Source organism: Lampris incognitus, chromosome 19 (assembly GCF_029633865.1).
Source record: "Lampris incognitus isolate fLamInc1 chromosome 19, fLamInc1.hap2, whole genome shotgun sequence".
Classification (NCBI taxonomy): Eukaryota; Metazoa; Chordata; class Actinopteri; order Lampriformes; family Lampridae; genus Lampris; species Lampris incognitus.
The window spans coordinates 6,247,319-6,269,962 of record NC_079229.1 but is presented as its reverse complement, the minus strand read 5'-3'; the positions used below and the strand labels follow the sequence as shown (position 1 = coordinate 6,269,962).

The following is a 22,644-nucleotide window of genomic DNA, read 5'->3' as shown; positions in this document are numbered from 1 at the left end:
CACACAGAAAGTTGTGAAATGACGGGCTCTGAATGGCAGAAGGTCACGAGCTGGAAGAAAAAGACATTGAGCAAGCTGGGCTGACCTCACTGTCGTCAAACAAAGAGACCAAGCCAAAAGGGACAGACAGAGAGCTTTGTTGTCAAAGAAATACAGACATGACCTAACAAACCAGATTGATGTCGTGGACAAAGGAGAAATAATGACTCCTTTTCGATCCAGCCCACGTCAATAAAAGCTTTTACTACTTTTTAATCTCGGGACGGTACAGAGTCGTAGCGTGTCTTGCCTCTGCAGTCGAGTTCACGTGACGCAAGTCGTTATTCTCGGACGTGATGCACTCGGGAGAGCTTTGTAAGGGGGCTCCATAATAGTGATGAACTATGTCCCCCCCCCCACCCCACCCCCTCCCCCCTCTGGGATTCGTAGCCGTAACCTACCATTCGTCTGGTATTCGTGACTACGGCGTTGCAGCATGCTTTCCTTATCTTAATGTCGGAGAAGGGCAACTTTTATTCTTCACGGCTATTGTGTAACGTGGGCTTAAAAGAGCCCTGGAAGCTTATCTGAAAATATCTTTCCACAGGCGGGGGGGGGGGGGGGAGAGGAAAATATCACTGACCCAGCGCGTGCACTTGCTCGTGTATGTCAGATGAATGCCCGTGAACAAGGCTGCAGAAATTTGGACCCTTTTCCTGCTGGGGGGGGGGGGGGGTAGTACTGTCAACAGTTAACAAAAAGACAGATGAGGTGCGGTGAAAAATGGATTTGTCAGTGCTTTTGGTGAAACTTAAAAGTATTACTGCACATTTTTTTGCAATAATGGAGTTTTGGAATGAGATTTGTAGGAAATAGGCAGCGGAAGTAGAAAGCGCGTGTGAATCACCAGAGGGGGGGGGGGGGGATGGCTGTTTGGGTTCTGAGAGAGGCTGCGGTAAGAGAAGCAAGCCCTCCCACTGGGTGGTTTCAGATCACTGATCCTAGATGCGTTTGTCTGTGTAGTCACGGTCAACGGTCTTCACTGAGGAATCCCCCCCCCAGAAGACACGAGGACCTCCAAGACTGTGTGTGTGTGTGTGTGTGTGTGTGTGAAATGTGAGTGTATTTGTACATACTTGCAGGTATGTTGACGCTTACTGACCGTCAGGGTAGCGTTGTGCTCGCAGACGGCGATTTAAGAGGGAGAAGGAGTAATTTTTGCACATTGCTCCTCTGCAGCAGTGAGCCAGGATGGGGATGGGCCAGTTGCACACATGAAGTCTACCCGGGAGGATCCCTGAAGCCTCGGACCCCTGACCGATCCGCTACGACCTCTGACCTCTAAAGTTCCGGCGAATCTCAGAATGGAGGTGCAAACCAATTGCCCCAATGTCAGCATACCCTGCCACAACGAGCAAAGGGACAAGAAGAAGCGTTACACCGTAAGTGCAAGGCTTTTTTTTCTCCCCCCCCCCCCCCCCATTCAGTTCTGGTAAAATGAACAGAATTTAAGAGCGAAGCTAAGCTGGGTTAATATTCAGTCATAATGGGCGTCCGGGTGGTGTGGCGGTCTATTCCGTTGCCTACCAACACGGGGATCGCCGGTTCGAATCCCCGTGTTACCTCCGGCTTGGTCGGGCGTCCCTACAGACACAATTGGCCGTGTCTGCGGGTGGGAAGCCGGATGTGGGTATGTGTCCTGGTCGCCGCACTAGCGCCTCCTCTGGTCGGTCAGGGCACCTGTTCAGGGGGAGGGGGAACTGGGGGGGATAGCGTGATCCTCCCACGCGCTACGTCCCCCTGGTGAAACTCCTCACTGTCAGGTGAAAAGAAGCGGCTGGCGACTCCACATGTCTGGGAGGAGGCATGTGGTAGTCCGCAGCCCTCCCCGGATCGGCAGAGGGGGTGGAGCAGCGACCGGGATGGCTCAGAAGAGTGGGGCAATTGGCCGGATACAATTAGGGAGAAAAAGGGGGGGGGTATCCAATCATAATGGTCAGGCACTATGAGTGATGCTCGTGCTGGTGTCATAAGTTATATGTGACCATGTTCACATTTCCCGCTGCCGTCACACCTCAATGTTTTCTCCATCTTGCCGATTTTTTTTGTAGGTTTACAAAGTAATGGTCGGTGTCGGGAGACACGAGTGGTTCGTCTTCAGGCGATACGCGGAGTTCGACAAACTCTACAACACAGTAAGTGGAGGAACCTCTAGGTGTTGCTGAGAGGAAACCGACATTAAAGGTTGTGGGTAACCGGCCCCTTGTCAGGATATCCTAGGAGCACAGTAAAGCAGTGATCGTATGAAAGTCTCCGCGGTTATGTGCTCAGCTGGAGTTCAGCGCTAATAAAAATCCTCTTCATCGTTCACGTTTTGTTCGCTGCAGAAGTGCAAAGCACAAAAACTCGGCCCTGAGGTGCAGATGCAAAATACAAAAAAAAAAAAAAACTAGCAGCTCCGGCGTGCAAATATAACACACGACAACAAAAACTAGCAACCTTGAGATGCAGATGCAACATGCACCAACAAACTAGTTGCCCAGAAGTGCAAAAAAAGCATCTTTCGAATGTTGCATCTGCACCTCAGGACCGCCGGTTTTGCATTTTTGTGTTTTGTCACTGTATTCTTGTCGTACCTCTGACCTTGACATTTAGAAATGCGACTAATTAAATTCTTGTGACCGTAGTCTTTACTTACGCAATTTATTAAGCCTTATCCTTGTTCTGTCTTTTAATGCAGTTAAGGAAACAGTATCCATCTATGAACTTGAAAATTCCTGCTAAGAGGATATTTGGAGACAATTTTGACCCGGGTAAGTGTTCACAAAAGAGTCGCATCACCCCCCCACCCCACCCCCATCCCACCATGTGATCCCTGCACGAATAGGCTTCAGTCAAACTAATCAGATCACAGTAATTTGACAGATTAAGTTGTTTATGATAGCCGACCGGGCAATTTTGTGTGCGTGCGTGTCAGTAAACCACATCTTCAGCGGTCATATTGACAATATACCAATGTTATCCCCCTGTATCTATGTAATAGAGTTCATCAAGCAGAGAAGAGCCGGACTACATGAGTTCATCCAGCGAATTGTCTCCCATCCTCAGCTCTGCAAACAGTGAGTAGAAGATGCTCCTGCTGCCACCCAATTAGATTACCGACCGTATCAAATTGAGAAACGAGCTCTATGAGATGAATGACGTTAATGGTCGGAATCAAAAGATCCAAATTCGAATAAAATTACATCAGCCGTACATTGTTTGTCCTTGACATGAATTGGGTAGAAAAGCTGGAAGAAAAGTAGTGCCGACTTGTCGGTTGTTGCACTTGTCAATCTCACCTGCTTACATGTGAACGCTTGGTCCCCTTTTTTTTTTTTTTTTTTTCCCCTTTTCAGCCCAGATGTGCGAGCTTTCCTGCAGATGGACAAATCCCAAAACTTTTCAGATGCATCTGAGGATGAGGATGACAAAGTAAGGTTTTGCCGGTTTCATTATAACTTGTCTATTGATTGTATATAATGGTCTGCACTGCTTTGCGCTGTGTGTAACCACTCTGTGCCTCATTGGATGGTTATTGCACATCTGTTGCCGCTTGTTACTCGGTCCACTCGGCACTTACGGCATGCCGATCTGTCTTGGAAGAGGGTGCCTCCTCTGATGAGCTTCCTGATGTTTCTTCCATTTTTATTTTTTTTCCCTGACACGTTTATTTTCTGTGAAGATTCTCCTCATCCTAATCGAGGAACTAATGATAGGGGGAAATTCTGAGTCTCATCGCCAGCCAGTCAGACTAGCTTGGTCTAGTCAGAAAGGCACGAACTGAGGAAGCCTCTCGGATGAGAGGCGAAACGTCTTCACGGATATATACCAAGTCCAGTTGCACTTGTTCAACTCCTTTGGATAATGATAGGGGGTGTCGTACATTGTACCGAATGTAAATGTGATTGTAAAGCCCTCTGGGGCTGATTATTCAGAGCTACATTAATAAATCTGACTTGACTAGGTAGCTAAATAACTATGTTTTCTGCAATGTTTTTTTCCCCCTTTGTCGGCACAAACAAAGGATGCACAGATGCAGACACTGCTATCACATTATAATGTTGACGCTAATCTGGAATACCGAGAATTTCCCTGCTAAAATGTCAAGCACTGCGCATTGCAAGTCGGAATTTAGTCTAAAGCAGGTGGAGAGGAAGGACTTTTAAATTGCTGTAATAGATAACGACTGGAAAATGTATACATAACTTTGAATTTAGAATATTTTTGTCAACTCAACCCAAGAAAAGTCTCAAATCTATATTGTTGTCTGTAAGGATTGGGCTAGAACGGTGCTTGGTGTTTGGTCTATGTAAAGAATCTAGTGCAGTGGGGGCATCCGGGTAGCATAGCGGTCTGTTCCGTTGCCCACCAACACAGAGATCGGCGGTTCAAATCCCCGCGTTAGCGCCGGCTTGGTCAGGCGTCCCTATAGACACAACTGGCCGTGTCTGCGGGTGGGAAGCCGGATGTGGGTATGCGTCCTGGTTGCTGCACTAGCACCTCCTCTGGTCAGTCGGGGCACCTGTTCGGGGGGGAGGGGGAACTGGGGGGGAATAGCGTGATCCTCCCACGCGCTACGTCCCCCTGGGGAAACTCCTCACTCTCGGGTGAAAAGAAGCGGCCGGCGACTCCACATGTATCGGAGGAGGTATGTGGTAGTCTGCAGCCCTCCCCTGGATCGGCAGAGGGGGTGGAGCAGCGACCGGGACGGCTCGGAGAGGGGTGATTGGCCAGATACAATTGGGGAGAAAAATCCAAAAAAAATAAAAAATTTGATAGCTGCGTATCCCTTCTTCTTCTCCTTTCGGCTCGTTCCCTGTTTCCCAGGGGTCGCCACAGCGGAGTCGACAGTTTCCATCGGTACCCTGTGAGGGCACAACACCGATGGCGGTCTTGTCAATCCGCATAATGATCTGGCAAAATTTCCCGTCGGATGCCCTTCCTGACACAACCACTAACCCTATGGACGGGGGCACAGGTTAAACACTGGATGCCATCCCAGTATTCATGGACCTCCGCTTAGTAATATGCTTAAATTCGGCGGGTTGTCTCATCTGATCTGAGGTCGTAGTCCAATCATGGATGGCGTGCCCCACCTCTAGCTGCGCAATACAAATGCCCCCGGGCGTCCCTCTTAATCAGGGCTCCGGTTCAGAGAAGAAAACCCACAAAACAGAACCGGCGTCCTATTCCATTATTCCTAGCTGAGGTATCCAGGCGACCTGGCTGTGTATCCCTGTTGGCCACTAAATACATGCCCGCCGCTCTATTTCCATGTAGCCCTGATGGAGGTACTGTGTTCTTCGGTGTACGGACCGTAGTCGGTGGATCATTGCTCAGTGCTCCCAGGAATTTGCCTTCAGTCACGCCGAAGCCACTGATTTATATAATGTTTTCTGTCCTGCTTCACAGAACAACTCTACCTCGAGAAATATTAACCTGGGACCATCTGCAAATCCACAGTACGTTTCATCCTCGCATGCACTTTTTAACAGCCTCGCCATCAGCGCCCACCAGTCTAATGTTATGAACCGCGAACCGGTTGAGCTTGTTTTTTTTTTTGTTTTTTTTTTTCAGTGACTGTATTTCGCTTCTCGTTGGCCTCCTTGTACGGTTTCTTCTCCTTGATAATTTGGCGTTTTTCGTTTCGTCTCCATTTCAGTGCCAAGCCTACCGACTTCGACTTTCTTAAAGTCATCGGAAAGGGGAGTTTCGGAAAGGTAGGGGAACAACGTGACCTTGCAAAATCTGGTGGCTTTCCTCTCGCCGATACGCGAGACCGTTCGTCGGTGCAAATCAGTCATAAGAATTTCAAAAGACGATAACATTCAAGTATTATTTTGGTTCAACAGCCATTACATTTTTGTCCCTAATCAAATGAGCCAAAGTAAAGGAGAAAAATATGTCACTTTTGTAAGGTTATCGTGGACTTCCTCTTTTTGTTCCAGGTTCGCCTCGCGTATCAGCCACTTAAATCACTTTGAAGATGCGAGATTAACTTTATTGTCCCAAAAAGTGGGAAATTTGGCTCGGACTTTCACCCACGCTGCAGCCGTAGAAAACAAACAGTCCACATACAAAAGCAAACACAAGTTTTTAGTAAATAAAAACAGACGGCAAGGTTCCTAACAGCACCTGTAGACAAACAGAAAAGCAAACATCAGTGGAAGCAAAAATCTGCACAAAGCCCCCAAAAAAGTGTCCCCTTTAAGCTACGTTTGAACCGACAGTAACTTTTGTTTGTGTGGAGTTCTGTGTCGGCCACAATAGTTTTACTTCTGCTTGTAAAGACTTTTCTACAAAGGAAGTGAGTCTTAAAGACACCTCACTATTGTGTTTTGTGTTTTTTGGCCTCTTGTCCATGCTGTTGAGACTGTTCAATGTGTTTTCTATTCCTTGTGATGAAGGTCCTTCTCGCCAAGCGGAAACACGACGGGAAGTATTATGCAATTAAGGTCCTACAGAAAAAGGTCATTCTCAACAGGAGAGAGGTAATTTGTTTAAAATATCACCTCTACCCTGATATAAATGTACTACAGTGCTCCCAATGAATCGCCGCTTTTCTTTTTTTTTGTTTTTACAGCAAAAACACATCATGGCAGAGCGCAACGTTTTACTGAAGAATGTGAAGCATCCCTTCCTGGTTGGCTTGCATTATTCCTTTCAGACCACAGACAAGCTTTACTTCGTCTTGGATTTCATCAATGGAGGAGAAGTGAGTGGTTTTACTATTATGAATAACACACTCGCACCACGTTGAGTCACAGAGCCGGGGAACACCCAGAATAGCAATAGCTCAGGACACGTGTTGTGAACTGCTTCGGCAGGGCTTGGTTAGCGCTGGCTGGAGGACAACCGGGAGTACTACAGGAGCTAGTTAACGCTTTGGCGATGAGGGAAAGTTTAATATTAAAGACAGCAAGGTGGTTCGGACTACAGTTTTACTCCACAGAACATCTCACTTCCTCTGCTATTTGTCGAAGTGAGACCAGCGACCTCAAACCCCCCTGCTTTTCTAAGGCCGTCCATGTGTGTCACTGTCCGTCTGTGTGTGTGTGTGTGTGTGTGTGTGTGTGTGTGAGCTGCCACGTGGTTCAGTAAACTGCCCTCTCCGCTTCCGGTGTGAGAAGATGGCGGCGCGAACTCACGTTTATGGCGGCCTCACCCAGTGCCGTCCACGCAGTGTCTTCGTCCACGTCTGCGTTTAAGTTTGTGTCTTCGATTGATGGCTGGGAGAGCTGGCGCTGGATCAGCTGGGAGAGCTTGGTCTGCTGCGTCCTGTGGGCCCGGGGACCACAGCCCTCCCTGGAGCTGCGACCGAGGAGGTAACACCGACGGCGGTCTGACAGGATGCGGAAGCGGGGCAGGCTAAGCTAACTGCTAGCCCATGCAAGACCGGCAGTTCCGATAACACCGAGGGCGGTCTGGCGGCGGCTTCGCCTGGCGTTGGCTGTGGTGTTTTTGGTGTCGTCGTGGGGAGGTGTGTCGAGGGTGTCTGGCCGGGAGAGTTGGCGTTGGATCGGCTGAGGGAGCCTGGTCTGCTGCAGCCGGTGGGCCCAAGGACCATGGCTCCTGCCCAAGGGCGGTCTGACAGGATGCGGAAGCAGGGCAGGCTAAGCTAACTGCTAGCCCACGCAGACCGGCAGTTCCGATAACACCGAGGGCGGTCTGGCGGCGGCTTCGCCTGGCGTTGGCTGTGGTGTTTTTGGTGTCGTCGTGGGGAGGTGTGTCGAGGGTGTCTGGCCGGGAGAGTTGGCGTTGGATCGGCTGAGGGAGCCTGGTCTGCTGCAGCCGGTGGGCCCAAGGACCATGGCTCCTGCCCAAGGGCGGTCTGACAGGATGCGGAAGCGGGGCAGGCTAAGCTAACTGCTAGCCCATGCAGACCGGCAGTTCCGACAGTCATTTTGGCTGGCGTTCATTCCCTTGGACAGTGATTTATTTATTTATTTATAGTTTGGTGTTAGTTTAGATCAGGGATGCCCAACTCCAGGCCTCGAGGGCCACAGTGTCTGCAGGTATTTGTTGCAACCATGCACTACACCACCTGATTTAACTAATTCCTTTCCCCCCTTGGTCCAAGAGGTGAGCTAATTAGTTAAATCAGGTGGTGTAGTGCAAGGTTGGAACAAATACCCGCAGACACTGCGGCCCTCGAGGCCTGGAGTCGGGCACCCCTGATTTAGATATATGTGTTAGTTAGTATGTGTTTTTTGAAGTCCTTGTAGTTTTGGGATATGTGTTTTTGTCTTTGTGTTGCACTGCTGCGGGCTGGGGGAAACGATATGTCATCTCATTTCGTGTACAGAAGTACAGGAAATGAGATGACAAATAAAGTGTTCCTGATTCCTGATTATCCTTCAAGGCAGTTCGTCTGTATTATTACAAAAGCATGACATGAGTTACGCAGACAACCTGCTTGGATCTGTTTGCCGCCAATACATTTGGAGTTACTGTTTCCAGCCTGAAGGACTTCAACTGGTTGTTGGACTTCACAAATTACAGTAAATACTCCCTGGCTGCATCTGCAGTGGAGGCCACTATTACCTTATGGAAATATTTCCAGGTGTTTCTATACATACCATGAAATGCTGGTGGAAGCGCCGCATACATCACAGTACTTCTACTTCTTGGAGTTCGTCATGACAAATATGAGAACTACTTGAATACAAAGCGTTATTAGTAGGCAGCTCTGAATGTTTTCTTTCTCGTTTGAAACCTGGACAAGTGACAATTTTCTGTCATGTGGCCATATTGTAACCCCCCCCCCCCTCATTTGAGAGGTACGGGTGACTGGCTAAATCAGTTTTGGGGTAAAAGCGCTGCTTAGTCCGGTTGAGTTGCATGCATTCATGAAGTGGAGCTTGCAGACAATGCAGGAGTCGGACGTGTGATCCACTCGGCCATGTCGGCACCAATTCCTTGGCTTTTGCGACGTTGTTTAGTATGCTGGTACAAAACGCTGTGAGGCTGGCTAACTGGACCCTTTCGTTTCAGCTTTTCTTCCACCTTCAAAGAGAGCGGACCTTTCCGGAACCGAGAGCGAAATTCTACATCGCCGAAATGGCCAGCGCACTGGGATACCTGCATTCTCTCAACATCGTTTACAGGTTTGTGTGTCTGTTGCTGTGTGCTCCTGTGTGTGTGTGTGTCTTTGTGTGTCCATGCACATGAAAGTAGTCATGTGTGTTTATTCCCCTAGTCTTAGTTTGGCTTCACTTTGCTTGGTGTCGATGTAAAAAAATAAAGAACAATGGCGCATACACTCAAGCTGAACATCCTCAAAATCTGAACGATCAAACCAGCAAAAAAAAAAATCTGTTCTCAGATGCGACAGATCTTTGAGAATATCCCAACAAGTGCCCTTTCTGAGTAGTGGGACTAATTCTCGTTGGGTCACATGTCAGTTGCAGTCATGCTTGCACGTGTAAAATTTGCGGATTAGCCAGCACGTGAATCCAGTTTTCTTTTGCAAGCGAATTTCTCATAATACATTAGTGAATATCCGTATCGTTCAAGATTTAATCGACTTTGTCATGAGTCAAGAGCTGATGTATTGTTGTGATTCATTTGTTTTTTTTTTGTTTGATTTTCCAGAGACTTGAAGCCAGAAAATATCCTCCTCGACTACGAAGTAAGTCATTTTTGTTTAACTCGATGACTGGCGTTGTTGTTCACCGCAGCGTGACATCACTTAACACAAATGACTAGTTTGGCCGTAGTCCTAATCTTCATAAATTCAAAGACAAACTTTGCGATATGAAATTGGTTTTTGAATAGATCATTACAAACCGAGCTAAACACTCGCTGCAGAGTCGTCGCACAAGACATCCTGCAAAACGGCTCGTCATTTTCCAAGCGCGTATTCCCCATCGACAAGGTGTCGTTTCATTCATTTATTCATCTTTTGGCTGGAGCGAATGTAATGTGATTGGATTAGGTCCCGCCATTGCTTTTGCTGGCTGGGTCCATTGAGGGAGTGAGGAAACGGGGAGCCGAGCGAGGGGGCTAACGCCACGGCCGACATTCCACCTAAACAATAGATTCCTCAGTCCCCCGGGATAATGAGCTGCTTGTGTGGCATACGCTGTCTAAAAATGTCCCTGTCTCCTCTCTTTTTACAGGGGCACATAGTTTTGACAGACTTTGGACTGTGCAAAGAGGGCATTTCCCAAACTGATACCACATCCACCTTTTGCGGGACACCCGAGGTATCACATCGAGTTGCAGAGTTTCTTTCTCTCTGGTTACGGAAAGTGTTGTGACAATGTACCCCCCCCCCCGCCCCCTTAGTGTCACCTTTAGTGTCAAACTGAGAATTATTAACGATATGTTTTTGAAATAAAACTGGCTAATCATTTTACAAGTGTGAGTCTTTGTCACAGGCTGTGGCTGTTAATTGTTTAATAGGTAACAGGCATTTGTTTAAGACAGAAACCAGAGGTTGACGAGATAAATGTAATTCATTTTAGATTACACCATTTTGAACGAGGCAGTGTTCTGAAGTGAAATGTGTTACGTTAACCCTCTGTTACTTCTAGTGTACTTCGCTTAACATTGGTTGGAGAAAAAAAAATTAAAAATATCCATCCATTAGCCAAGCCACTTATCCTGCTCTCAGGGTCGCGAGGATGCTGGAGCCTAAATATATTTATGGACTATAGTTACATAAACCTCCATTAGGTTTTATTGAGTTGTGAATTGAAAAACTCTCAGGTGAAGTTTATATTTTGTCATATTTTCTCTCTGTCTTACTATGCAGTACCTAGCTCCAGAGGTCCTGAGGAAGCAGCCCTATGATAACACAGTGGACTGGTGGTGTTTGGGCTCAGTTCTATATGAAATGCTCTTTGGCCTTGTGAGTTTACGATTTACACTTTGGTTTAGCAGATGCTTTTATTGAGTTGAGTAATAACCTTTTAACTTTTTTGTTCTTCAAACATCCCTCCAATTGTTTAGCTTACTTTGTGCAATCAGCAACAACAAGGTTTTTTTTCTTTTTTTTTTAAGCTTCACGAAGTGCATGATAAATTTAGTGTACAGAAATGTGAATAGCTCTTGTAAGCGCTCACCGATTGGGTATCGATAGGATGGGTATGTCGCTGTCATGCTCACTCGTTTGCATTTACGATATTTTCTGTCCTTTTATTAGCCGCCATTCTACAGCAGGGACACACATGAGATGTATGACAACATCCTCCACAAGCAGCTGGTGATGCGTCCCGGTGCATCCAGCACAGCGTGGTCTCTCCTCCAGGCCCTGTTGGAGAAAGATGGCACTCACAGGCTGGGGTCCAGGGATGACTTTGTAAGTGGAATTAGTCACCGTGTCTCAACTGTGGGCTTGTCTGGGGCTGGAAGCCAAGCGACCAATACTACGAGTGGAGATAAACATAAGAGCGTCATCGCTTGGTTTCCCCCTGGTGGAAATGCACATCAGTGCACCGTGTCGACATAAAGAGGCCCATTACATACATACATTTCTGACTAAATGTACTTTATTCACTCAAGTTAACATCGATAAATGCAGATTCATTTTTTGGTTTATAATCGGTCGTTTGGCCTTTGTTTTCAGAATGAAATCAAGGGGCACAACTTTTTCTTCTCCATCAACTGGGATGACCTCGAACAGAAGAAGATCCCTCCCCCGTTTACACCCAATGTGGTAAATGCTTTTCATCCTTTCATCCCTCATATATCTTATATGGACAAGCCATGTCAATTTTATTTGTATAGCCCAATATCACAAATTACAAATTTGCCTCATAATGCATTTTGTCTTGTGTGTATATAGAACATATATTAACATCATCTTTATCCTTACATTATTACAGAGCACTCCTTATGATATCTCGAACTTTGACCCCGAGTTTACGGATGAAACGGTCCCCAACTCTGTCTGCTGGACTCCAGATCACTCGATAGTCAACGCCAGTGTAATGGAGGCAGACGACGCCTTTCTGGGCTTTTCCTATGCCCCGCCTTCAGATGACTCCTTCCTATGAAACTTTCTCCAGGAATTCATAAATTTGCCTTAACCCGTTTTAACGTCTTTTGACTGAAAGGGAAGAATTCATGCCGTGGATTGACCCATTGTCAGAAGCCAAAGCAAGCATTTAAGAGGAGACAGCACTTCAGAAACAATTGGGGGTGGGGTGGGGGTGGGTGGGGGCAAAAAAAAGTGTGTCAAAAAAAAAATCTTTATTTTTTACCAATTTGTATTTATATAACATATTATATTTTTAAGCAATGGGGACCACTTTTACAGATGTATTAGTTTCGGCTTCACGTCGATGTGGTTAAAGTGGTTCCTCGCCTTTGGAAAAAAAAAAAGCCTTAATAACTCTTTAACATTGAACCAATATTGCCACTTAAATGACATCTGTCCTCCACATTGCAGATGTTTTCAAAAGTGGCTTAAACAGCTCACAGAACACGAGTCGCTCTCACCAGGTGTCCCCCTTTGACAAATAAAAACCTTTTGTTTGTCCATGGTAACATGTTATCGTTATTTACTGAAAAGAGCTGTTTTATTCATCGAGCATGCGTTTAGCTGGAAATTGGGACTACTTGAGAGGTCACTGGATGAAACCTTTTTTTGTTTGTCATTTCCATGCATTTTCTGTACAAAAAAAAACAAAACATGTAGATAATGGTGTCCCCTTTTTCAGTGACCTTACCTATTTGACAATGCTCTTGTTTGTATTCGTTGTTTAGTTTGTGGTCATTATTTTCTGTTTTTTTTTTTTCCATCTCGCTGAATTAACACAATGGCTCATCGTGGCTGTAATCAGCAATTAGAAATGCCAGCTTGTATACAGCGCTGCTCCGGTCTGCCAGTCACTGCACTGCACTGCACTGCACTGCAGCAAAATAAAAGGGAGACATTCCTAAAATCCAAGGGATCCAACTTTCGTGTGTGCGTGCGCGTGCGTGGGCACGCCCATGTCTGTATTCGTGTTTCCCAACCCAGTTCTCAAGGAACCCCCCCCCCCCCATCCTGCAGATTTTCACTGTAACCCTGCGTAGGCGGCCCCGCTTGTACCTTACTCGGCCAATCATCTCGCAGCACTTAATTATGCAAGGCGTGCGGCGTCTGACGCGATTCGTTGCTGATTGGTTGGATAACTACAAACAGGTAACCTATTCAGGGTTGCGAAGAAGATCCGCAGGATAGGGAGGGGGGGTCCTTGAGGACTGGGTTGGGAAACACTGGGTTAGGGGGCTTTAGAGAATCGATGTAGTCCATGAGGGGGGGGGTCCCTCAAAATTGTAGAAAAACAAATGAGCTGTGTGTGTGTGTGTGTGTGTGTGTGTGTGTGTGTGTGTGTGACACGCTGGCAAAAAAACAACAAAAAAAAACAGGAGAATTGATATAAAATAAGATTCTTATTGTAACCGGTTATTTTCTTGCCCGGCGCGGGATTCGATACGGGTGTACTGCACCACAAGGCAACAGCGCTAACCGCTCGGCTAAAGGGTTAGGCCCGTTAGATGGGGGCTAACGGGTGTTATTATTAGTTTACATTATTAAAGATGGATTCAAACGGAAGTCTGGGGGCGGAGGACTGGTCACCACGGTGGCCGTGGGAGTCGCCCGGGTTAGTTTGACTGATTAGCGCACCTGTCGCCCGGGCAACATGGTAACGGACGCGCGTCTGTCGTGTCTTATTAGTAGTTTACATTATTAAAGATGGATTAAAACGGAAGTCCGGGGGCGGAGGACTGGTCACCATGGTGACCGTGGGAGTCGCCCGGGTTAGTTTGACTGATTAGCGCACCTGTCGCCCGGGTTATTTTGACTGATTAGCGCACCTGTCGCCCGGGCAACATGGAAACGGACGCGCGTCTGTCGTTAAAAGAATCGGTTCTTTCCTATCTGGACAGAAGCGGCGGTCTTCTCAAACTTGCCGAGGACTGCGAGCAGTTCAACGGTAAAAACTCTAGAAAGAAAGAAAGAAACGGACCGGTTTAACCGTCTGCTTATGTGGCTAACGTTACATTTGGGGTTAAGCTAGTCGGTTAGATTCGTCCGGCCAACCAGCTAGCTAGCTAGCTTAGCTTAGCTTTCACACAGTCCGGGTGTGACGTATCTGTTTAACTCAGAAACTCAAGACAAGCATAGTCGTAAAGCATATTAGCGCTGTAAACTACTAATAAGACACGTTAGCCCCTAGCTAACGGGTCTGACCCTTTAGCCGAGCAGCTAGTGACGTCGCCTTGTGGTGCAGTACACTGCGTATCGAATCCCGCACCGGGCAACAAAATAACCGGTTACATTGGCGTTAATATGAGTATATTATCTGTAGTGAAGCATGGTGTGAACTGGGGGAATTGCTTGAGGGCAGTGGTGGATCTAGAGATTTTACCCTGGGGTGGCAAGACTGTGTCCCGGAGGTGGCAGCTGCCACCCCTGTTGCCACCCTGTAGATCCGCGCCTGTGAGGGGGGAGGGGGGATTCCAAATCGGCGACTTCTGTTTGAGATGAGTTTGGTGCGGGTCTCATTGACCTTCACCATGCATGTACATAAAATATACTTTAAAAACATATTATCTGATTTATAAATGGGGTGGCAACAGGGGGTGTCAAGACTGTGTCCCAGAGGTGGCAGCTGCCACCCCACTGTGGGGGGCCAGGGAGCAAAATGGACGGCACAAACGGTGCAGCACAACGAGCGGCGAGATTCCAGGAGCCGTGTGGGATTATAGCGTTGATAGTAAAGGTGTCTGTACCGACGTTATAGGCGTTCATAAGTAACTGAGATGACTGGGCCCTGTGATGGACTGGCGGCCTGTCCAGGGTGTCTCTCCCCGCCTGCCGCCCCAGTGGCTGCTGGGATAGGCTCCAGCATCCCGCGGCCCTACGTTGGATAAGCGGTTTGGATAATGGATGGATGGCTGGATGGCTGTTAATGAGTAGATCACAGAAAGTTGAATCAGTTCACGAGTATGATTTCTTAGCACAACATATTAATTGAATTCATTACATTTTGTTTATTCGCGTCAAATTGAACACTGCACACGACGTTCAGTCCGGAAAAATAAAGTGATTCTATCCCCCACCGGCCCACCGGCCCCTCCAGACCCCCAGCAGAATGAGGCGGTCTACAGGTTTTGCGTCAGTGTGAACCCAGCTGACGTGATGGAGTTGGACCCTAGACTGGGTGACTGTGTCCTGCATGACCCGCTGACAGCCACAGCCCTTTTTCGATCTGTAAGTAATAAGTGTGGGGGCACCTTCGCCATCGTTTTGTCCCCTCTGCTATTCAGGGTTAACGTTGATGTCAGTATGTATGACATTATGTCTGTCACGTGTACAGTGTAATGTCTGGTTTACGGTGTTATGTCTCTGTTTGTTCATATGTATTACTGTAGTACAGTGTGATGTCTGACTTACGGAGTTATGTGTCGATTTGTAAGTAATTGCACCAATTCAGAGAGAATAAATTCTTCCCTGAGGACAATAAACTGTCTATCTTTGTATGGTAGAGCCCAGTTGATGTGAGAGATTCTGACCTTTTTCAGGTGTGCTTCCTTTCAATTAAGACGCTTTCCCTCATTGAAAAGATACACACAGAAAATCAGGTATGGATGGTTTGTGTTTGTCGCCTCCTCATGGTGACTGACACCATAAATATCTCTGATGAATGTCAGCTAATTTTTGTTTATTCTCACAGTATATATGCCCTTTCTATCCTGCCTACATTTCCAAGGAAGGGTAGGCCCTACTTGAATTATTAATTCAGTGCTGTTATATTCTGTCATCTGCTTGCTCAAACTGAGGTGAATATAATTGTGAAGTTGACACACCTGCCACCATTTCCGGATTACACCTTGGACCTGTCTTCCTTCCCTCGTGGGTATGGTCCCATGAGACCTCTTGCCATGGAGGGCTTGGTCATCGCCCTGACTAGGGTCACTAACTACACCCGGGGGGCCAGATTCCTCTGCACTGATTTTGACTGCCCCAACTCTTCAGGTACTGCCCTTCTGACAAAAGAAACGTATTCTCTCTTTGCAGTTGATTCTACTAAAAGCAGCAACTGTGGAGAAAGCTGTGAATGTTTTATCATATTTGCTTTCTGTTAGTTGTTATTGTTCTGTTTTAATAGTAGCTAGTATACAGAGGTTATCTTGGTGTCAAAATTGGCTCCACAGACTTCACATTTTGCTGATACTGCCTTTTAGGATTCAACTACATCCGGGTTCATGCTCCTGGAGCTACTGAGTCGGCCACTGTGAGAAATGACTTCATCTGTCTCATTTGTGGTTTTCCCCTTAAAGAAGATGTCAAGTTCAGAGTACTGGGAGGTCAGCTTGACACTGTTTATTGACCATGTTCTTACCAACATTTCCTGAATAGGTAACTGGGTAGAAGGTGTTTGCAAAATTGCGTTTATGTCTGTTTATGTGTGTCTGTGTACATGTGTGTCCATGTTGGTATGTGGTGACAGACAAACAACTGGTGGCGCTGATCCATGTCCAAGCATTGGATGTCCTGTGTGCCCATCCACAAAATTCACTGCGGAACCAATCTGTCACCCTGTTTCTCAGAGGTAGGTCCACATCTCAGATGTTTCACAAGACATAAGCCCTGGCTCGTTATACAATTTTATGCAGGTGACCCCCATGAAGGGAGGCAAGCAGAAAGAGAATTTTCCCAAGGGGATCACACAATAAATTAGAATTGAGCTTTGCATGTATCTTGAGACTAAAGTCACCTCAACTCTCAAAACTTTATTGCAGGCTCAGGGTCCATAACAGACAGACATGGTAAAAAAATTTTTTTTTAAAAAGCCATAAAAGATAAGAACCACTGGTGAAAGATAAACCCAAGACAATACATAGAGTAAACACAATAAAAGGAACAAATCAGTGTCTTACAATGAGGCAGCTATACCAGTGGTCCCACTGCCAGGATTGGTAGCGTGTGGCACTGAATCTTATATTCGTTAAACTCATGATGATTACATTGTCAGTCACTGAGCCGGCAAATAAATTTATACATGAGATTGAAAAGTGTTGACTCCTGCAGCCACAAACATTTCACTTGCACTACAACATCTAGGTCTTTTTAGCAGTATTCTCATAGCATCATTATAAGCTACTCGAAGTCTCTGTAAGCTTGCTGTTTTGTAGTTTGACCACAGGTGTGCAGTATAAAGTGGTGTACAATATGCTCTGAACAGAGACATCTTCACACTACCTGAACACATACCAAACTTGCATGAGAGTGTTTGCTTGTGCATACATCATGCGGCATTGCCTCTAAATATCATCGTCTGTCGTTTGTTCAGTAATGTAATGTCCAAGATATTACACCTTATTACATACCCCAAGATTATTTATCTGACAGTTTAAAATCATGAAATTTTTGATAATTGACCTCTTTAGTTCTGCAGATCAGGACAACACTCTTACTAGCATTGTATTTGATATCATGCTCCACACCATACACAGAACATATATTAAGGAAAAATAAATAATAATAGTTTTTTTTCAACTGTTAAATTTTTTGGACAAATATAAGCTATTTTTCTCTGTTTCAAGCTTTAAGTTTGGGTTAGGATAGTTCCAGCAGCAAGTTAAAATATTCAAGAACATATTTAGGTAGATGTAAAATGCAGAAGGTCCAAAAATATCTCGATTGTATCTTCAGACCAAGTGCATAAATTAAGGCGAGTTTCATATCCTTTGTTCACTAAATGTGTAATTGTTCTTTTGTGTTGTATTCACCCTCGATTATGAGTTATGAAGCTGTAATAGCCTCTATTTACTGGCAGTCAGATGTCTTGAAGTTTGTCATCAATTTTCACTGGCTTTCTAAATGAGGCTCATTTAGGAACACAAAATCGAGTGGGGGAGAGTTCAAATAAATAGATCTTTGAGTAGCTAGCCATGCACAGTGCTCCTCGGTGAGATATTAGGTGTTCCTGTCCCCTCTAATAACAGTGTCCAGCCATTACCCCGGCGAGACCAGCAAATCTCAGTACCAGAATTAGCATATTCTGTTGACCCAGTCTTAAGGAGGAATTCAATACACGGGGCTCCCGTTACTAAACATATATGTTAATAAGTGCAAGGAACACTCATTAGCTGCCTGTGCGATTTGTGCACAGAGGAATCTTTGTTCGGAAGGTCTCGCTCTGTGTTTCTCTTGGCAGTGGTGTGTAGGTGGCATACATGTTTCTTCAATAATCACCAGACAGGACAGAACAACCCCTCTGAGTGTTACTGCTTTTGTTTCCCTTCCTCGCATAGACGAGCTGTGTAATTCGATGAGAATCGGCCGGCTCTACAGGGTACTGGGCATTCCTGCGCATGTGCACCAGTGGCCTAATATTACCTGGAGTGTAGAGGCTAATAATGTTCAACCGTGGGAGCAAGAGTGTAAGAGCCTAAATTAGCTCTCATTACTTCCTGCTTTCAGTCTGCAGAAATACCAGCTGCTCAGCAGATATAATGTGTGCACTTAATTGTAATAGCTTAAGAATATGCCCTTGATAATATTTGTCAAAATTAATTACGACGCTTCAACAGCTATATATTTTTGTATACAGTATTGTGTATTTTAGCAGTGTTAAAGCACCAACCATGTTCCAAAAACACCCCCACAGATCCTCATAAGGTAAGCGACAACTTCCAGGCTCTATTGAACGCCACAGCCTGTTCTCCCTGGCGGTTCGCTGCCATGGTGGCCAAATTCTTTGGGTCAGCTGTGGTTCCTCCAGGCCTGTACAACACCCTGAAGCTTGGCCTGCTGCTCAGCTTGGTCCAGACCAAAGAAGACAAAACGGATACATCTCACTGCCTGGACCTGCTCGTCCTTACCACTGACACTCTTATACTAGAGAGGTTAGTGTTCTGTGTTCTAAATGATCAAACTTGGGACTCCTTTTTTCTTTTCTTTTTTGGCACAGTAGATATTGAATTTTTCCTGTTGTCCATGTTACTCTCTTGTAAGGAACTGTCAATAATAACTGTTGCTTATTTTGTGCTTGTGTGTTAGGCTAATGGCGTACGGTTTGGGTCTGGCAGGGCGTGGGGTCAGGCATCAGGCCTCAGGGGAGATGTTCGCTTCTCTCTCCCAGGATGAACATGGCACGGGCACTGCCAACATCCATGCTGGCTCTGCCCTGTTGGCCACTGGTGGCATCTGCATGCTGGGAGACTTAAGCTGCTATAGAAAGGACAAGCTGGATGCAATTCAGTCAGGTAGAGCGTTACAGTGGTTAATAATGTTAGAATGGACATTATGAATGCTTATTGTGAGGATTGAAAACGTTTTAGGCAGAACCACCACTTGAGATAGTAGGAGGATATAGCTCTCTGTGCAGGTCTTTATCTGTTCTATGCAGCTTGGAGCCCACTGATAAAATGTCCTCTGACGTTGTCTTTCAGTTCTTGAGAGTCGCACAGTGTCTGTGTTCATCCCAGGGAAAAAGTATGGTGAGGAAGCTGACCAGCAGCTCTCCTTCCCAGTCCAGTGCAGTTTCTGGGCCCTGTCAAACTCCATGGATGCCTCACGGCGGTCTGGCAGAGTAGATTGTGCTGTGCTGGGAACAGTGGTGGGTGTAAACATAACAGTGAAGTAAAATAGCAGCACACATGAGGAGATCACTCAGGCTTGGGGTCCAGGGGTCTTCCTCCAGAAAAAAATTAGTCTTTTGAAAAGCACACTTGCTGTATTTGGACACACTTCATAGTCAGTTTGCTTTTTCGATATATTTCCAGTCAAGTAGCAACCAGCATTTATAAAGAATTATTCTAAAAACTATTCTAAAAGACAACCTCTTGGTTTCACATGCAGCCTCTCTTATTTCTCAGTTCACACCTTTAGTCAGCTGGACTATTACTTAATATTGCCTCAATGTCACATGACAGGCATAACAAGGCCAGGGAGAATGATCGGTGCTTTCAAACTTCAACAAAGATAGTGTGTGAAAGAAAGATGAAAGATAGTGTGTTTGTAATCTTCCCCTGGATCGCCACCTTGTCGTGGTGGAGAAGCTTGCGTGTACTAATGATCCTAAGAGCTATGCCGTCTGGAGCTTGGCTCCTGGTAGGGTCACCCAAGGCGGACAGCTCAAGGAGGAGGTTCCAGACGAAGCGCGATCCAACAAAGACCTCAATGGCGGAACTGGCAGAAGATGTCTCCAGGTTACAATGCCAGTGAAGGTGGATGAAGGCTGCAACAGAGAGTGGTCCCCAATCGTCTTGGTTCTCCATGCAATTGGACTCTGGCCACCCCCTGCCAACGACCGTGTGGTGGCTGCAGGCATATCAGCCACTCCACGTAAAAAGCTGTCGTACACAGGCGTCCTCCCGCAAGGATACCCACAAAGACCTAGAAGGAGGACAATCATACTCGACCCTGAATGACTGCTGCTGATGATGGGGGGGGTTGGAGGGATGGGGATTTTCATAGAACAAAATTAGAATAGATTTGAGAGATGGAAAGGGCTCTGAATTCATTGCCGACTGTTGGGATTTCCCCATTGTGTGCTGCACAATGTCAGTACAATGAGATTGTCTAGGACAATGTGTTATGAGTTCAAAAAATGTAAAACCTCAGTCCACTCTAGTGCTGTTGGTAGGCAATTTGGGGCAAAACAGGAACTGGAGACACAATTTACTTTCCCAGGAGGAAGTGGTTAATTGGTCTTGCGCAGAGAAAAAAAGTTACCTCCCAACAGAGCCCTTGAGAATAGACAATGCATCTATATTTCCTCAGAGCCAATATAGAGCAGACAATGCATTGTGCTGCTATAGTAATGACACATTCATTCTCTTAAAATTGTCCCAAGCTATGGTATAAAGTAGAATGGTGTCAAACACTTGGTCCAATCTACAGATGAGTTCAACAGATGAAAACATTCTTGGAACTGGCTTCAGTATCAACATAGGAATGTTTATGATCCCCAATTGCTTTTGTGAGCAGGAAATGGGCCCGGTGTCTGTTCAGCTGGCGGAGGCCTTTGGCCTGGTGATCCAGTGTCGTGACACAATGGCAGAAAAAGCCCTGCTCGCCCAGACTGTCCACACTATCAGACAAGCGGTACAGCCAGGGAAGCCCCTCTACTCATCCGATAATAGGTTTCCGACGCAAGACTTTAAGGAGGTAAACACAACTCTTTTTTTTTTACAGTCTTCCGTTACAGTTCACACTGGTGGATTTTTGCTACCGCATTATGTAAGTCCCCAAAATTCTTTTCTAGCTCCTTGCCCATGCACGTGGGTTGCAAGTAGAGCTGAGTTCTGGGGCAGAGAAGATGATCCATGGGTACTACATGGCCAGCCGGAGGGTCCGATCAGTCCAGAACCAGGGTGTCAAGGTGTCTGTGACCTCCGTCAAACTTCTGTAAGGCCTTTACCAAAACTTATGGTTAGAGTTTTTTTTTAAATTTCTTTTATTAATTATATTTCATTAGAGATTTCTTCTAAATTTGCTCAAAAAACAACCTTCACCATGAATCATACGTGCAGTGGTATTATCTTCCACAAGGTGGCGCACTTAGCTTCGTTTTACAGTACATTTGAATTCTGCCCTTACCAAATTTATATTTTGCGTTTGGAAATGTAATGTCCTATTTTATGTCAAAGTAAAGCTATAGATATAGATGCAGATGTGGTATATGAATACCCTTTTACTGATCACTCTTCTTTCCACAAAAAGAAACGTTACATCAATAATTGTAAAGGATGCTTTGAGTGCTGCTTTGTCTTAGAATCTCACTGGCTGAGGCCCACTGCAAGCTGAGCCTAAGAACGAAGGTACTAGAGGAAGACGCCTTGATTGCTGTGCTTCTGTGTGAGAACTCTATCACCTTCAGACACGGTACAGTATTCCCCTTCCACACCTCCCAACGTTTGACACCATGTATTTCAACATGTGCCTTATAATGTCCATGTCTGTCTGGATACAATTTATTTTGCATAATCTGCAACAGTTTATAGTTATAGTTTATGTAACACAAAAAAAAAGCAACAATATTTGACCATCCATCCGTCCGTCATCCAAACCGCTTATCCTGCTGTCAGGGTCGCGGGGATGCTGGAGCCTATCCCAGCAGCCATTGGGCGGCAGGCAGGGAGACACCCTGGACAGGCAGCAAGGCTGACAGTTAAATTCAGTTATGCAAGTCTTTGATGTTGGTGCTATGGATTATAGTTATTAGCAACAACAACAAAAAAATCATCCTATGTAGGCCAACATCTTCTGAAGGCTTGGTCTGGTGACGGCTGCTTCTTCCTGCAGGGGCCTCTGCTCTCATTATTCCACCTGACGCAGTGTTTCCCTGTGACCTGCGGGATCTGGTGGACTTGGCCAGGAGAGACCAGGCCCTGGAGCAACTCCACCAGAACGTCTTGCACTTCATCTACGCCTTCGCACCCGGGGCAGACACATACATCACAGAGGAGTAGGAACAATACCGGGCTTGAAAATATATAGGTAGCAGACACAAAGGCATTCAAACTGTGCTCCAATATACCGTGAGTAGGATATTCAGCTCTCTAGTCAAGATTATTCCAAATTTGTTTTAATAGTAAAAAAATGTGGAAAAAGTTAACACTATTTTGTTTCTGTAAGATACGGGGGGGGGGGGGGGTTAAATGCTGCTAAAC

General features: G+C 46.0%; 2 protein-coding genes across 3 annotated transcripts in view; both read left to right on the top strand.

The window, feature by feature from the left end:
• Positions 1-12,516, top strand: part of sgk3 (serum/glucocorticoid regulated kinase family member 3) — a 16,031-nt gene extending 3,515 nt beyond the window's left edge. Inside the window, exons 2-17 of one of the 2 annotated variants that reach the window (XM_056299066.1) lie at positions 1,222-1,421; positions 2,091-2,174; positions 2,720-2,792; positions 3,023-3,098; positions 3,378-3,453; positions 5,434-5,483; positions 5,684-5,741; positions 6,429-6,512; positions 6,605-6,736; positions 9,016-9,128; positions 9,616-9,652; positions 10,143-10,229; positions 10,781-10,876; positions 11,171-11,326; positions 11,594-11,683; positions 11,853-12,516. In XM_056299066.1, coding sequence (XP_056155041.1) covers positions 1,344-1,421; positions 2,091-2,174; positions 2,720-2,792; positions 3,023-3,098; positions 3,378-3,453; positions 5,434-5,483; positions 5,684-5,741; positions 6,429-6,512; positions 6,605-6,736; positions 9,016-9,128; positions 9,616-9,652; positions 10,143-10,229; positions 10,781-10,876; positions 11,171-11,326; positions 11,594-11,683; positions 11,853-12,023 — 1,461 coding nt within the window. In that variant the 5' untranslated portion in view covers positions 1,222-1,343 and the 3' untranslated portion in view covers positions 12,024-12,516. Of the gene's footprint in view, positions 1-1,218; positions 1,422-2,090; positions 2,175-2,719; positions 2,793-3,022; positions 3,099-3,377; positions 3,454-5,433; positions 5,484-5,683; positions 5,742-6,428; positions 6,513-6,604; positions 6,737-9,015; positions 9,129-9,615; positions 9,653-10,142; positions 10,230-10,780; positions 10,877-11,170; positions 11,327-11,593; positions 11,684-11,852 lie in introns of both variants that reach the window. The other variant, XM_056299065.1, reaches the window with a different exon arrangement.
• A 1,072-nt stretch (positions 12,517-13,588) lies between these two features.
• mcmdc2 (minichromosome maintenance domain containing 2) lies at positions 13,589-22,443 on the top strand. Its single transcript, XM_056299712.1, has 14 exons — positions 13,589-13,952; positions 15,102-15,232; positions 15,544-15,603; positions 15,802-15,997; positions 16,207-16,329; positions 16,473-16,574; positions 18,280-18,408; positions 18,636-18,873; positions 19,028-19,233; positions 19,420-19,586; positions 20,960-21,139; positions 21,237-21,379; positions 21,747-21,856; positions 22,277-22,443. The coding sequence occupies exons 1-14, from the start codon at positions 13,850-13,852 to the stop codon at positions 22,441-22,443; spliced, it is 2,055 nt and encodes a 684-aa protein (XP_056155687.1). The 5' UTR covers positions 13,589-13,849.
• The last annotated feature ends 201 nt before the right edge of the window (positions 22,444-22,644 follow it).

Excerpts from the sequence above, each read along its gene's own strand:
- mcmdc2 (XM_056299712.1), top strand. The coding sequence starts at position 13,850 with ATGGAAACGGACGCGCGTCTGTCGTTAAAAGAATCGGTTCTTTCCTAT. Across the intron at positions 16,330-16,472 it reads CAAGTTCAGAGTACTGGGAG|ACAAACAACTGGTGGCGCTG; the intron begins GTCAGCTTGACA and ends ATGTGGTGACAG. Across the intron at positions 18,409-18,635 it reads TCAACCGTGGGAGCAAGAGT|ATCCTCATAAGGTAAGCGAC; the intron begins GTAAGAGCCTAA and ends ACACCCCCACAG.